General features: G+C 47.4%; 1 protein-coding gene across 6 annotated transcripts in view; it reads left to right on the forward strand.

The window, feature by feature from the left end:
* ECE2 (endothelin converting enzyme 2) overlaps positions 1–7,473 on the forward strand; it is a 32,214-nt gene extending 24,741 nt beyond the window's left edge. For 2 of the 6 annotated variants that reach the window (XM_036875355.2, XM_057500582.1), the window contains 11 exons: positions 136–278; positions 661–775; positions 2,081–2,191; positions 3,247–3,345; positions 3,445–3,522; positions 4,002–4,105; positions 4,301–4,411; positions 4,537–4,604; positions 4,748–4,938; positions 5,052–5,147; positions 5,868–7,460. In XM_036875355.2, coding sequence (XP_036731250.2) covers positions 136–278; positions 661–775; positions 2,081–2,191; positions 3,247–3,345; positions 3,445–3,522; positions 4,002–4,105; positions 4,301–4,411; positions 4,537–4,604; positions 4,748–4,938; positions 5,052–5,147; positions 5,868–6,044 — 1,293 coding nt within the window. In that variant the 3' untranslated portion in view covers positions 6,045–7,460. Of the gene's footprint in view, positions 1–135; positions 279–660; positions 776–2,080; positions 2,192–3,246; positions 3,346–3,444; positions 3,523–4,001; positions 4,106–4,300; positions 4,412–4,536; positions 4,605–4,747; positions 4,939–5,051; positions 5,148–5,867 lie in introns of all 6 variants that reach the window. The other 4 variants (XM_036875360.2, XM_036875354.2, XM_036875358.2 and 1 more) reach the window with 4 other exon arrangements.
* Positions 7,474–12,762: the final 5,289 nt, after the last annotated feature.

Below are 12,762 nucleotides of genomic sequence, written 5' to 3' on the forward strand. Positions count from 1 at the left end.
GGCTATCAAGTAGCTAGTAGACGTAGCCATGGCAGTGGAAGGGCTCCCAGGCTCCAGCATATCAATTGTGGGTTGTGGGTGTCTACTGGAAGCCAGGTGGGCAAGCAGGGAGGCTTGAGACGTTTTTGCTCACAGGCCCTGGCACCCTCCATGGACTGGCTGGAGTTCCTGTCTTTCTCGTTGTCACCATTGGAGCTGCATGACTCTGAGCCTGTGGTGGTGTATGGGACAGATTACTTGCAGCAGGTGTCCGAGCTCATCAGCCACACGGCGCCAAGGTTGGAAGGGAGCCCCAGTGTTGGGGTTGGGTTCAGGGCTCTGTGCAGGTCCCAGATAGGGACCAGGCAGAGGTGACAGGAACAGCCAGACATAGACCAGCATTTGGCAAGGCCCTGAGCCTTCCAAATATCAAACAAAATGTCTGCAGGCTATTCCCCTAGGCCAGGGCTTCAGGGAGCCCACTCGTGATCTCTGTTCCCATACTTTGCTCTAGCCTGATTTCTACAAGCTGGGGTGTGGTCCCAGGGTAACAAAGAGGGATTCTGGGACAACTCCCACATATGCCTGTTAAGACGCCTGCTGCCTGCACATTTTGGAGCTGGTTTGGGGTGGAAATGGCACCCCAACTGTCTTTTCCTTATGTTCTGGTCTGGATGCCAGCATCCTGAACAATTACCTGATCTGGAACCTGGTGCAGAAGACAACCTCAAGCCTGGACCACCGCTTTGAGTCTGCACAAGAGAAGCTGCTGGAGACACTCTATGGCACCAAGAAGGTGGGTTGACTCTGCCCCGCTTCTGATCCAGTCTAGCTGATACTTCACACCTACTGTGTGTCAAGCACCATTTGCCTCATGGTACAGCATGGAGCACAAGATTAGGAATCAAGCTAACTTGGGTTCCAATCTCAACTACTCCATTTCTTAGCTTCTGGGACCTTGGGCATGTCACACAGCCTCTGGCTCTTCATTTACTGGTTTGTAAAACAGGATATCTTGCAGGATTGTCTTGAGGACTGAGTAAATGTAAGGGAGCACCTATCCAGTGTATGGTATGGATAGGCACTCAGCTTTGATAATGATGGTGAAGCAGAAGATGAATAAATGCAGTTCTTAGTTTTAAGATGCCACATTAAGTGGGGGTAGTGGACAGATAAACAAACATATTTTGGGGTGATAATGCTCACATTGGGTGCTATAGAACAGAGGTGGAGACAGTACATTCTTTCTGGGGGAATGGGGAAACATCAGGAAAGGCTTCAATGAAGGGGTAACATTTGAAGAATTAGTATACCAAGAAAGCAAGAGAGAAGGGCATTCCAGGCAGAAGGAACAGGTACAAGTTCCCAGAGGCCAGGAGAAGCGTGATGGGTTTGCACGTGTGCTGGTATAGGCTTAAGAACAGGGCAGCTGAGACGCTGAGGGTGGCAAGTAGGATCTGGGGCAATCCCTGAAGGGGCCTGAATGCTGGGTGAAGAAGTCTGGCCTTGGTTCTCTCAGGGATGGGGAAACCATGGGATGTTTTTAAGCAGAGGTTAGATTTATGTATTGGATGATCTTCCTGGCAGCTAAATGGAAGATGGAGGGGAGTGGCATGGGCAGGGGAATGAGAAAGGAGTCAGTGTCTTGTTAGGAGTAACTGCGATCTCCAGGCAAGAGATGACAGTGTTGTAAGGCAGAGAGGGTAGACAGGGGAGATGATTAAGTAGAGATAGTAGAAACTGGTGAGAGACAGAATGTCGGTGGAGGGAGCTCCAGGAAGCAGTGACTCCCCGGTTTCTGGCATGGGGACTGATTGGATATAAGACTGAGGTGTGGAGCTGAGCAAAGAAACTTCTGGACCCCAATAGGCATCTTAGAGACTTAAGAGGAGGAGAGTGCTGAGAACAGAGTGGGCAGTGCACACATGCCTCCAGAAGTTTCAGTGCAGTGGCCAGCACTTTTCCATACTGCCCTTTATTTTCCTTGAGTCCGAGGGAGAGATGGCACCCAGGCCTTCATCGTTCAGAGCTGAGCCAGAGAAAGGCCCTCAGACCAGAGGACAGAACCATCTCTGGGAGACCTTGCTCTTTGTCCTTACAGTCCTGCATACCAAGGTGGCAGACCTGCATCTCCAGCACAGATGATGCCCTTGGCTTCGCTTTGGGCGCCCTCTTTGTGAAGGCCACATTTGACCAGCAAAGCAAGCAAATTGTGAGTCTTAAAGGTTCTTTGAACACTACCCCTTGTAGTTAAAATCCACTGTTCATGTATGTGTGTACATGTATGGGGAAAAAACTGAAAGGAAATTCATCAACAAATTAACAGTGATCACTTTAGAGATATGTGGTTCATTTTTTGTCCTTTAAAGTTCTCTATGTTTTCCAAATTTTCTACAATGAGTTTACGTTACCTATATAATTAGGAAAATAATATATATATTTTTATTAGGGGATGATCATAAATGTGCTTAAACATCTATAAGGATTTTTATAGCAGTGTGATTTATAATAGGGGAAATGAAAGAAGCTTCAATGTCTAATCATAGGGGACTGTAAAAAAATTGTGGTTAGGATGGATTATGAGGCAGCCTTAAAACTGATGATATATCGCTAAGTGAAACAAAAGTAGGTTACAAGATATATATGTTGCACAACATAATCCCCTATTATGTATGTATATTGGGCAGGGACAGACACTGTGTTAAAAGAAGTTGTCTCTGAGTGATGGGATTATAAGTGGTCTATTTTCTTTTTCAACTCTCCTCAATTTTCCAAATTTTCTGCTATTAAAGGCTTCCTTCCATAATCAGATAGAAATCAATGCACTATAAGTACAGCACGGAGAAGACAAATAATGACTCTGTATCATCTTACTACTCTGAAGGTGACTGCAATAAGAGAGGGGAGGACTTAATAGGGTTGAATGTTGAAACCACAATGTTGCTCATGTGAAACCTTCATAAGGTTGTATATCAATGATACTTTAATTAAAAAAAAGAAATCAATGCACTATATTAAGTTATAATATTAATTCATTAACTTATTTTCAATTAAAAATTTTTATTAACTAGGAAAAAGGCCGCCTGCCATCCCACTACCTCCATAAATTGTGTTTCCTTCTCGTCCTCCCCAGGTGTTCAGCCTTATTTCAAGAGTCTGGGCACTCACTCCCACATGTTCCGGGAAGGATAGGGATGGGCACTAGGGTGAACGGGGAGAAAGGTTGCAGGAATGTGCGGAAGCTGACTTGTGTTCCCTCCCTCCCAGGCAGAGGGGATGATCAGCGAGATCAGGACTGCCTTTGAGGAGGCCTTGGGACAGCTGGTTTGGATGGATGAGAAGACCCGCCGGGCAGCCAAGGAGAAAGTGAGCCGTGGCCAGGGCTGGGGCGCCATCTTGAGGTAGGGATGGAGGATACCGTTCTGGAGGGAGCCTGGGGAGGGAAACTCAACCTGATCTCTTCAGGCAGACTCCATCTATGATATGATTGGTTTCCCGGACTTCATTCTGGAGCCCAAAGAGCTGGATGATGTTTATGATGGGGTGAGTACTTTTTCTCCCCACTGCTGAACTGCAGCTCTGTGAGCTGCTGTTTTCTGGGCTTGGTAATTTGGGCTCAAGCACTGGGAGGGAAGGAGGTGTTGGTTTCCTTCGGAAGCAAGTGCAGGCAATGACATCGCTCAAGTGCTGGCTCTGCGCCAGGCTGCGGGCCAGACAGCAGTGTTAATGAGAGATTTGTAGTCGGATCTGAGTCAGATCTTGTTTCTACCCCGACTTAACTGTAAAATGGGAGTCTTGTTAGTACATACCTTGAAGGGCTGTTGTGAGAATAAAAGCAGGCAGTAGTACATCTGCAACCTAAGTGCTCTGTAAGTGTTGGTGGTTCTTACTTCCTAGATATTTCACTCCCACTTTACAGCTGAGGGAACTGAGGCTCATAAAGGTGATAATTGGTGGCCAAACTGGGACTGTTCTCTTCCCCAACATGTTCTCTTGCTTTCTACTTCCTACCATTTCCACAGTATGAAGTCTCTGAAGATTCCTTCTTCCAGAACATGTTGAATTTGTACAACTTCTCTGCTAAGGTGATGGCTGACCAGCTACGCAAGCCTCCCAGCCGGGACCAGTGAGAATGGGGGGCTCTAGATACCTGGGGCAACAGGAGAGGTGGGGGAAGTTTCCAGGGCTTGAGGGAAAGGGGTGGCAAGACTGATCCCAAACCAGAGGCGCAAGGTCCCCGCAGGAGAGAGGTGAAGGCTGCTGGGCTGGCAGGGGCCTCAGAGGAGTCAGGAGTCTCAGCCTCACCCTTCCTCTCTCCCAGGTGGAGCATGACCCCGCAGACAGTGAATGCCTACTACCTTCCAACCAAGAATGAAATCGTCTTCCCTGCTGGCATCCTGCAGGCCCCCTTCTACACCCGCAACCACCCCAAGTGTGTCTGAGGCAGGGGCAGCTGGGTGCTGGGACCTGGGCCTGTTGGGGAGCTGGGTGCAGGGCTGTAGGTGGGGTCCAGAAGTCCCCCCACCATGTCCTCACTCAGCATTTCTCACCTACCAGGGCCCTGAACTTTGGTGGCATTGGTGTGGTGATGGGCCACGAGTTGACACACGCCTTTGATGACCAAGGTAGAAGCCCATGGAGTTGTACCCTCCAGCCTAGAATTTCCAGTGACTCCTGTGAGGTCTTGGGATGTTGAGAGCAGGCCATAGGGACCCTGGGGCTGGTGGAGGGCTGTTGTCAATGGGGTGCAAAAGTTAGTTCTCCTCAGGGCGAGAATATGACAAGGAAGGAAACCTGCGGCCGTGGTGGCAGAATGAGTCCCTGGCAGCCTTCCAGAATCACACAGCCTGCATGGAAGAGCAGTACAGCCAGTACCAGGTCAACGGGGAGAGGCTCAACGGCCGCCAGACACTGGGGGAGAACATTGCTGACAACGGGGGGCTCAAGGCTGCCTACAATGTAAGTGGCCCAGCTGGCCCTCCAGTGGCCCACCTACCCCAGGGGTGGAAGGGTTCTGGGTAGACATGGTGAGCAGGCCCTGAAGAACTTGCTGCCTCTGTGCTCAACTCTAGGCTTACAAAACATGGCTGAGAAAGCATGGGGAGGAGCAGCAGCTGCCAGCCGTGGGGCTCACCAATCATCAGCTCTTCTTTGTGGGATTTGCCCAGGTATTGCCCTCCTGGGAGGCCTGAGGTCTTTCTCTCCCATCCCCTCGTGGGTGTGTCGTTACAAGTGTGGAGCATGTAGGAAAGGGCCTGGGAAATGGGACTGAAGATGAGGGGAAGAAAGTGGTCTGTGCCTAGAGCCTCTTGGCTAGGGCTCCTGAGAGTCCATTTGGAGGCCTGAGGAAGGACAGCTCTTCAGGAGGCTTCTGCAGATCTCAAAGGGCAGGGCTGCCTAGCTTAAGGGGGGGAGGGGCAGGGAGTAGGATTGCTCCTCACCACACTCCTGAGGTGGCAGTGGAGGAGGAAACTAAAGCTCCAGGACCAAGTGGGTCGTCATTCAGGGCTACCCAGGAATAAATTAAGTGACAGAGCAAGCACCCAGACAGCACCTCCTCAAGGCACTTTGCACCACAGCAGGTGGCCACTGGGGGCTGTGCTTCTTCCCCTCAGACACGTCCATCCTGAGCAACCCAGTGTCCAGGGCGGCTTTGAAAGACCTTCAAAGAATTTGGGAGGGGAGGGCACATCCCCTCCCTGGGTGCTGATAGCAAAGGTTGGGATGAGATGTGGGGCTGAGCACCATCCTTATTCCTGAGGCCTCTTGAAAGACTGAACGGCTGGGTCAGCGGTGGTTTGTATCCCTGGGATGGCTCAGCTGCAGCCAAGTCTGTGGCCCTGCCTGCACTAGACACCATATGTCTCCATGTCTGTCCTGGCCCACAGGTGTGGTGCTCAGTCCGCACACCCGAGAGCTCTCATGAGGGACTGGTCACCGACCCCCATAGCCCCGCCCGGTTCCGCGTGCTGGGCACCCTCTCCAACTCCCGGGACTTCTTGAGGCACTTTGGCTGCCCTGTCGGCTCCCCCATGAACCCAGGGCAGCTGTGTGAGGTTTGGTAGACCTGGATCAGGGGAAAGTGGCTGGCTGTCTCCAGCCCTTGGGGCAGCTCACCCAGCAAGGCTCTTTGCTCCAAGGTTTGGAGAGGGCACATGCCAGCTGGGCTGGGTCCAGCCCCTCTACACCACAGGTGACATAAGTCCCAATCGTCCTTCCTCAACTACCACATTGTGCCTCTGCTTTGGGGGGTGCCCCTGCCTCCAGCAGAGCCCTCACCATTCACTGTGACATCCTGTTGTGTCACCCTGCCTGGAGGCAGCCTGGATGGGGGCACCCGCTCCTACAGGAAGGAGTCTTCCTCTTGTCCCAAGCTCACTCAGCTTGGTGGCCACAGGGCCTGCTGTGCCTGATGCGCTCTGACCATGCGGGACCCAGGTGATGTGCCTCCCACGCTTCTCCCTGAGGCTCACTTGGTGCCCACTTGGGAGTGGACTCAGCTCCTCTCAGCCCCTCCCTGAGGGGCTTGCCCCCACCCCGTCTCCTTGTGCTGCTGCTTCCAATACTCCTGCCAACCCTCATGCCAGGCCTACTGCGCTCGCTCTTAGTGGAGGCCTGAGGGCTTTTACAAGCCTTCCTGCTGCCTTCTGGTTTCCTGGGCTCAGAGGAAAAGTGTGTATGTTAGGGGATACTAGTTCCTGTGTTTGAGGTACAAGTCTTAGGGGGTGACTGATTCTTACTGGACTAAACAGGAAAGCAGATGGAGCAGGGAGAGGGAAGGACAGAGTTTATTTTTACAGGGAAGAGGGTGGGGGGGCGGAGTGGTCTTGGCCCTATAGGATCCTGTGCCAATAAATAGACATGCATTAGCCAGCCTGACTCTTCCTTCAGTCCTTTTCACTTACTCATTTATTCATTCCACCAATATTTATTGAGCACCTATTATATACCAGACACTCTTCTAGACACTCATTTGCTCATTAGACACAGGGACAGAGATTTGAAGCCTCTAGAAGACAGAGAAAGAGAGACAGGATGGAGGAATGGAATGAAGTTGAGACTGGCTGGGCAAGTACACCCTCAGCTCACTGGTAGCCATATCCCCATCTCTGGCTGTCAGAGGGATTTGCTGCTGCCCCCCACTGGTGTGTGCATCCAATCCTAATACCAATTCTGGGGAACAGTTGGGCCAGGGTTGGCTGGGGTTGGCTTGTAGGATGGGTGGCCCTTACCCTGCAAAGGAGGGAGCCCTGGCCAAGGTAGCACACCACTCCCTGGAGCTTGGACCACTGGCCTCTGCTTATGAGTAAGAAGATGTGTGTTTCCCCATGGCCTCAAGGGCTAAGAGTCACCCATCCCACCTACACACACTCATCGAGGCCTACCAGAAATTGCAAATGTGACCATCACCCTCCAGAGTGAGGGAGGGAAAAGAAGCATTTACTGAATACCTCTTGTGTTCTAGGCCCCTCTGCTAGGTGGCTTATTTCTTTAGTCACTCATTCATTTATTAATTTATCCATTCATAGATTATTTTTTAGGTGCATTGATAACCAATAATGTGCCAGGCACTGGTGATGCAAAGATGAATAAGATGGTTCCTTCTCTTAGGTGACTCTTTTGTTGGCACTTTTACCTTCATGAGCTCATCTAATCCTCAGAGCAACCATATTTTATAAGTGCTCTTGTTTGATTTTATTGATCTAATCCTAAGCACTTCACTGCAGTCAAAGAGACTGAAATGGACACTCTGATAGCTGTAAGCACTTAGGCCTGTTCCCTAACCTCCAATGAGCCTCAGTTTCTTTATCTGTAAAATGAGAATCAGAACAGCACAGTGGAAAAGTCTTCTCAGTTCTCTTTAAAACTCAGTGTTCCCCAAGGTGTGAGGAGGGGTGGGTTTGTTGAGTTTGGAAGGGTGAGAGTGAAGCTTTGGCAGTGATTGCTGCTGGGGTCCCTGGTCCCTCGGTGATGACACAAGCATGTGTCCTATAGTCTGTATCCTGCCCCAGCACCAGGCTGTCCCCATAAAGAGCTGTGTGGACCCCTGTCATGTTACTTGGAAGTGCTGGCTGTTTACCAAGAGAAGGAAATAGCTGGCTACTTAGGAGCAAAGTGGCCTGGGGATCTCTAAGAGCAAGGGAAAGCATGCCTGGGCCTCTGAGAACACGACTCTAGGAGGTACAGCAAACTGTGTTGGGAAGAGGAGGGCCATTACATTTGGAAACCTGGTTCTGGCTCCAGCTCACCAGCACCTGGCTATATGAGACTAAGCATGGCTCATCCCTCCCATAGGTCTTGGTATCCTTAGCAGTCTGTAAAGTGTGGGTTGGATGAGATGATCTCTGAGGACCAGTTCAGCTTTAATGTTTTAAGGAGTAAATTCATGGGCTTAGCAAATTCCAGAATCCAAAGAAATATTAAAAAATGACTTGTGAAGTTTGGATGTTACAGAGGATGAGATTTATAATGTTAGAGAGCTTAATGAGTGAGGAGAGAGGCTTGACAGCATAAAGCCTTGCCCTCCCTTGACATCTAAGGGCAAGCTTAGGATGCTGACAAGCTGGTCATTGTGGCATTGAAACTTAGAATTTGCAAGAAAGTCAAGTGCCTAATAATAAGACGAAGAGGGATAATTAGCAACTTACTGAGTCCCTATTCTGCTTAAGCTTTTGCTAAGCACTTTAAAAACATCATCTCATTAGAGTCCCACAACTAATAAGGAGGGTCTATTGTTTCTCCATTTTATAACTAGAGAAACTAGGGGAAATGGTTATATAACTTCCAATGCCAGATAAGGCAGATCGCATTTGAGTCATATTTGGAACTCAGGTGCTCTAAATCATCACCATTTTGTCTTCTAAGTCATTACAGTTTAGACTCTACCATAGACATCTGTCTTCTGAGCAATTTCATTGTGCTTCTGAGTGAGACCATCATAAGCAGGTGCATTTCCATGCCACCCAGGAGACTGTGGCAACCAGGCAGCTGCAGGGAACATAAGCACATGTTGAGCTGAAATTAAGCAGGTAGCACCTGTTTGTTGAGCACCCTACAGGTGCTTGGTTCCAAAAGCAAGGCAAGGTGAAAATCAGGTGACAGATGCAGTCTTTGCCAAGCTGATGAGTATATGTTTGTGATATGCTCTGGTGTGTTAAGGAAGAAGGGGGAATAAAGAATGGTGCTCCTGGGTGGACATATGAGAGCCATTATTGGTAGGGTGCTGGGCCATACCCTGCACTGTCCCATCAGGAAGCCTGACTAGTTTCCATGTGCAATAAGGTAACACATACCAAAACATAAGATTTCACACTTGGAAACCCTCTGAAAATGTCAGGCTGGAAGACAGACCTTAATAAAATAAGCAAGGTGTCAGAGAGCCTATTGTGACTCAAAAATGGAGAATCCAAACAGTTTCCCAATGCCCAGCTCTGGGCTCCAAAGAGCCACTGGTGGGCCATTATTAAGCATAAAGATGATCTGAAGATGAATGCAAAGCCATTAATTCATTCAACAAATATTTGTGAAGGCCTACCACCAGCCAGACATTAGGCTGGTGCTAGGGGCACAAAGATGAGTAAGACACAGTTCCTGTCCTTTAAGATCTTCAGAGTCTAGGGAGGGAGAAAGATGTATCAAGCATGGTGGGAGCACAGGAAAGAAATGAATAGTATGAAGAATAGAACAGGAAAAGCGTCCTTGACAGGTGACATTGAGCTATAGCACAGAGGATAAAAGAATTTGCCAGCTGAAAACAGTGAAGGCACTCCATGCAGAAGGAACAGCAATGTGAAAAGGCCAATCAGCTCAAAGGGGCAGGGCATGTTCAGAAATGGTTTAATGTTTAGGATGATCAGAAGGGGTAGGTGAAAGGGGCAAAATGAGAGATGAGAGTCTAGGGAAGGGAAGTTGTGACAGTATTTTTTGGAAAAGATTGTAACATCTGCTGTCAGTTCTGAAAATTAACAATAAGGGCCACAGTGCAATCTGACTGAAAAATGCCACGCAAAGGAAATAGGAACCCAACAGAAACAGTGCAATGCTGTGACCTGCCAGGAGCATTTCTGGTGTTCTGTTAAGCACCACTTTGGGTTGAATGGTTCTCAGATAAGTAGAGCCATCCAGAAGATATGTAGCTCTGCAGCTCAGGCCATGAGTTTGGGGGCAGAACGGTTTGCTATGGATGCAATATGAAGGAAGGTGATAGGAAGGGGCAGGTGATGGGCTGCCTCCTATTTGGAGAGCGATTTGGCCACAAGGCTGGGAGTTTGGCCAAATGGTAAGGAGTGCTTCTGAGAGGGCAATCTGATTGACATGAAGGCTGAGGCAGGACATCAGTGTTATCACAGGGCCTTGAAAATAAAGGCCAGACATTTGCATTTAGCTAGAGAGGCTTGGGGGCTTGAGTGCTTGGAAGTGGGAAGCAGGGGACAGGAAAGCTTACCTCAGAGTTGCAGATTTGAGATAGTTGGAAAATGACCTCTGCTTCCTTTCCAGTTGTCAGGCACCTACCTAGGCACTTCACATACATTGTCTTATTTCATTCTCATAACGACTTACAAGTTGATACTTTATTACCCATATTTCACAGAGGCAGAAACCAGGCTGAGAGAGGTCAGGAAGCTCGCCCAAGTATCTCAGCTAGGGAAGGGCCGAATTTGATTTGAAACACCAGGTCAGTCACTCTCTAAAGCTTACTTTCTCCCACCCACTTGAACTTTTATTTTGAAACATTTCAACCCTACAAAAAAGGTGAAACGTAGTACAACATTCATGTACTCTTCATCTGGAGTCACCAGCTAGTAAATAGCTTGTGCTTTATACAAGATCACCCCATCTTTCTCTAACATACTGGTTGGGATATGACTGGCATAAAAAACAAAATATTTGTTCTGAGAGATCTGAGAGAAGCCACAGAGAAAGGAGAAATTTAGGCAAAATACCTTTGCAGAACTGAAGAAAGCATGACAATGTTTGAACATCTTGAAGCCAAAGATAGAATAGGCGGAACAGCTATGGATTGCTCAATTTCTGGCAGTAGAACAGGGCTAAGGGAGTCATTGTCAATGAAAATCGCAGGTAATCCCCAGAAGCCACGCATTTAATGCAGAAGAGCAACAGGTGTTAAAATGGGCTGTACATCTATTATCTATACAAATATTTGTCCAATATCAAATGCTAACTATGCTGTGCTAGTTTTTTTTTAAACACTTCTGCATTAATGCCTCAGAATCCATAAAATAAGATTCGAGGCCAAATGGTGTATGTTCCAACAACAAGAAGAGGAAAAGAATTACTTCCCCTTTCTCACCTTCTCTATATGTACACATAGCCCAAAAGGTTTGCTTGAAACAGTCAAGAGCTTGGAAGACTGAAACATCAAGGTTCAAATCCTGATTCTACTAGTTACGGTATGATTTCTTCTGTAAAATGGATACAATGCTACCAAACTCAAAAGACTGTGAGAACATGTATCACATAAAATCACTCCTGACATAAAAATTATCTGGTAACACCTCTTGAAAGTCATAACAAGAAGAGGAAGACCAAAAAAGGGACTGAGGGCAAAAACTTGTTTTGTTCTTTTTTCACTCCAGAATTTAGTATTGGAGCATAGGACATTTTTTTAGTTTTTAAAATTTTTATTTTCTTATTTTTTTAATTATGGTATCATTGATATACAATCTTGTGAAGGTTTCACATGAGCAATATTGTGGTTACTACATTCACCCATATTGTCAAGTCCCTCGCCCCCACACCATTGCAGTCACTGTCCATCAGCTTAGTAAGATGCTATAGAGTCATTACTTGTCTTCCCTGTGCTATACTGCCTTACCCGTGTCCCCCCCTCACATTATGTGTGCTAATCATAATGCCCCTTAATCCCCTTCTCCCTTCCTTCCCACCCATCCTCCCCACCCTCTTTCCCTTTGGTAATTGCTAGTCCCTTCTTGGAGTTTGTGAGTCTACTGCTGTTTTCTTCCTTCAGTTTTGCTTTGTTGTTATACTGCACAGATGACTGATCATTTGGTACTTGTCTTTCTCTGCCTGGCTTATTTCACTGAGCATGATACCCTCCAGCTCCATCCATGTTGTTGCAAATGGTAGGATTTGTTTTCTTCTTATGGCTGAATAATATTCCATTGTGTATATGTACCACATCTTCTTTATCCATTAATCTACTGATGGACACTTAAGTTGCTTCCATTTCTTGGCTATTGTAAATATGCTACAATAAACATAGGGGTGCATATGTCTTTTTGAATCTGTGATCTTGTTTTCTTTGGGCAAATTCCTAGGAGTGGAATTCCTGGGTCAAATGGTGTTTCTACTTCAAGTTTTTTGAGGAACCTCCATATTGCTTTCTACAATGGTTGAACTGATTTACATTCCCACCAGCAGTGTAGGAGGGTTCCCCTTTCTCTGATCCTCACCAGCATTTGTTGTTGCTTGTCTTTTGGATGTTGGCCATCCTAACTGGTGTGAGGTGATATCTTATTGTGGTTTTAATTTGCATTTCCCTGATGATTAGCGATGTGGAACATCTTTTCATGTGCCTGTTGGCCATCTGAATTTCTTCTTTGGAGAAGTGTCTGTTCAGATCCTCTGCCCATTTTTTAATGGGTTATTTGATTTTTGGGTGTTGAGGTGTGTGAGTTCTTTATGTATTTTGGATGTTAACCCCTTATCGGATATGTCATTTATGAATATATTCTCCCATACCGTAGGATGCCTTTTTGTTCTACTGATGGTGTCCTTTGCTGTTCAGAAGCTTTTCAGTTT

This window comes from Manis pentadactyla, chromosome 1 (assembly GCF_030020395.1).
Source record: "Manis pentadactyla isolate mManPen7 chromosome 1, mManPen7.hap1, whole genome shotgun sequence".
Lineage (NCBI taxonomy): Eukaryota > Metazoa > Chordata > Mammalia > Pholidota > Manidae > Manis > Manis pentadactyla.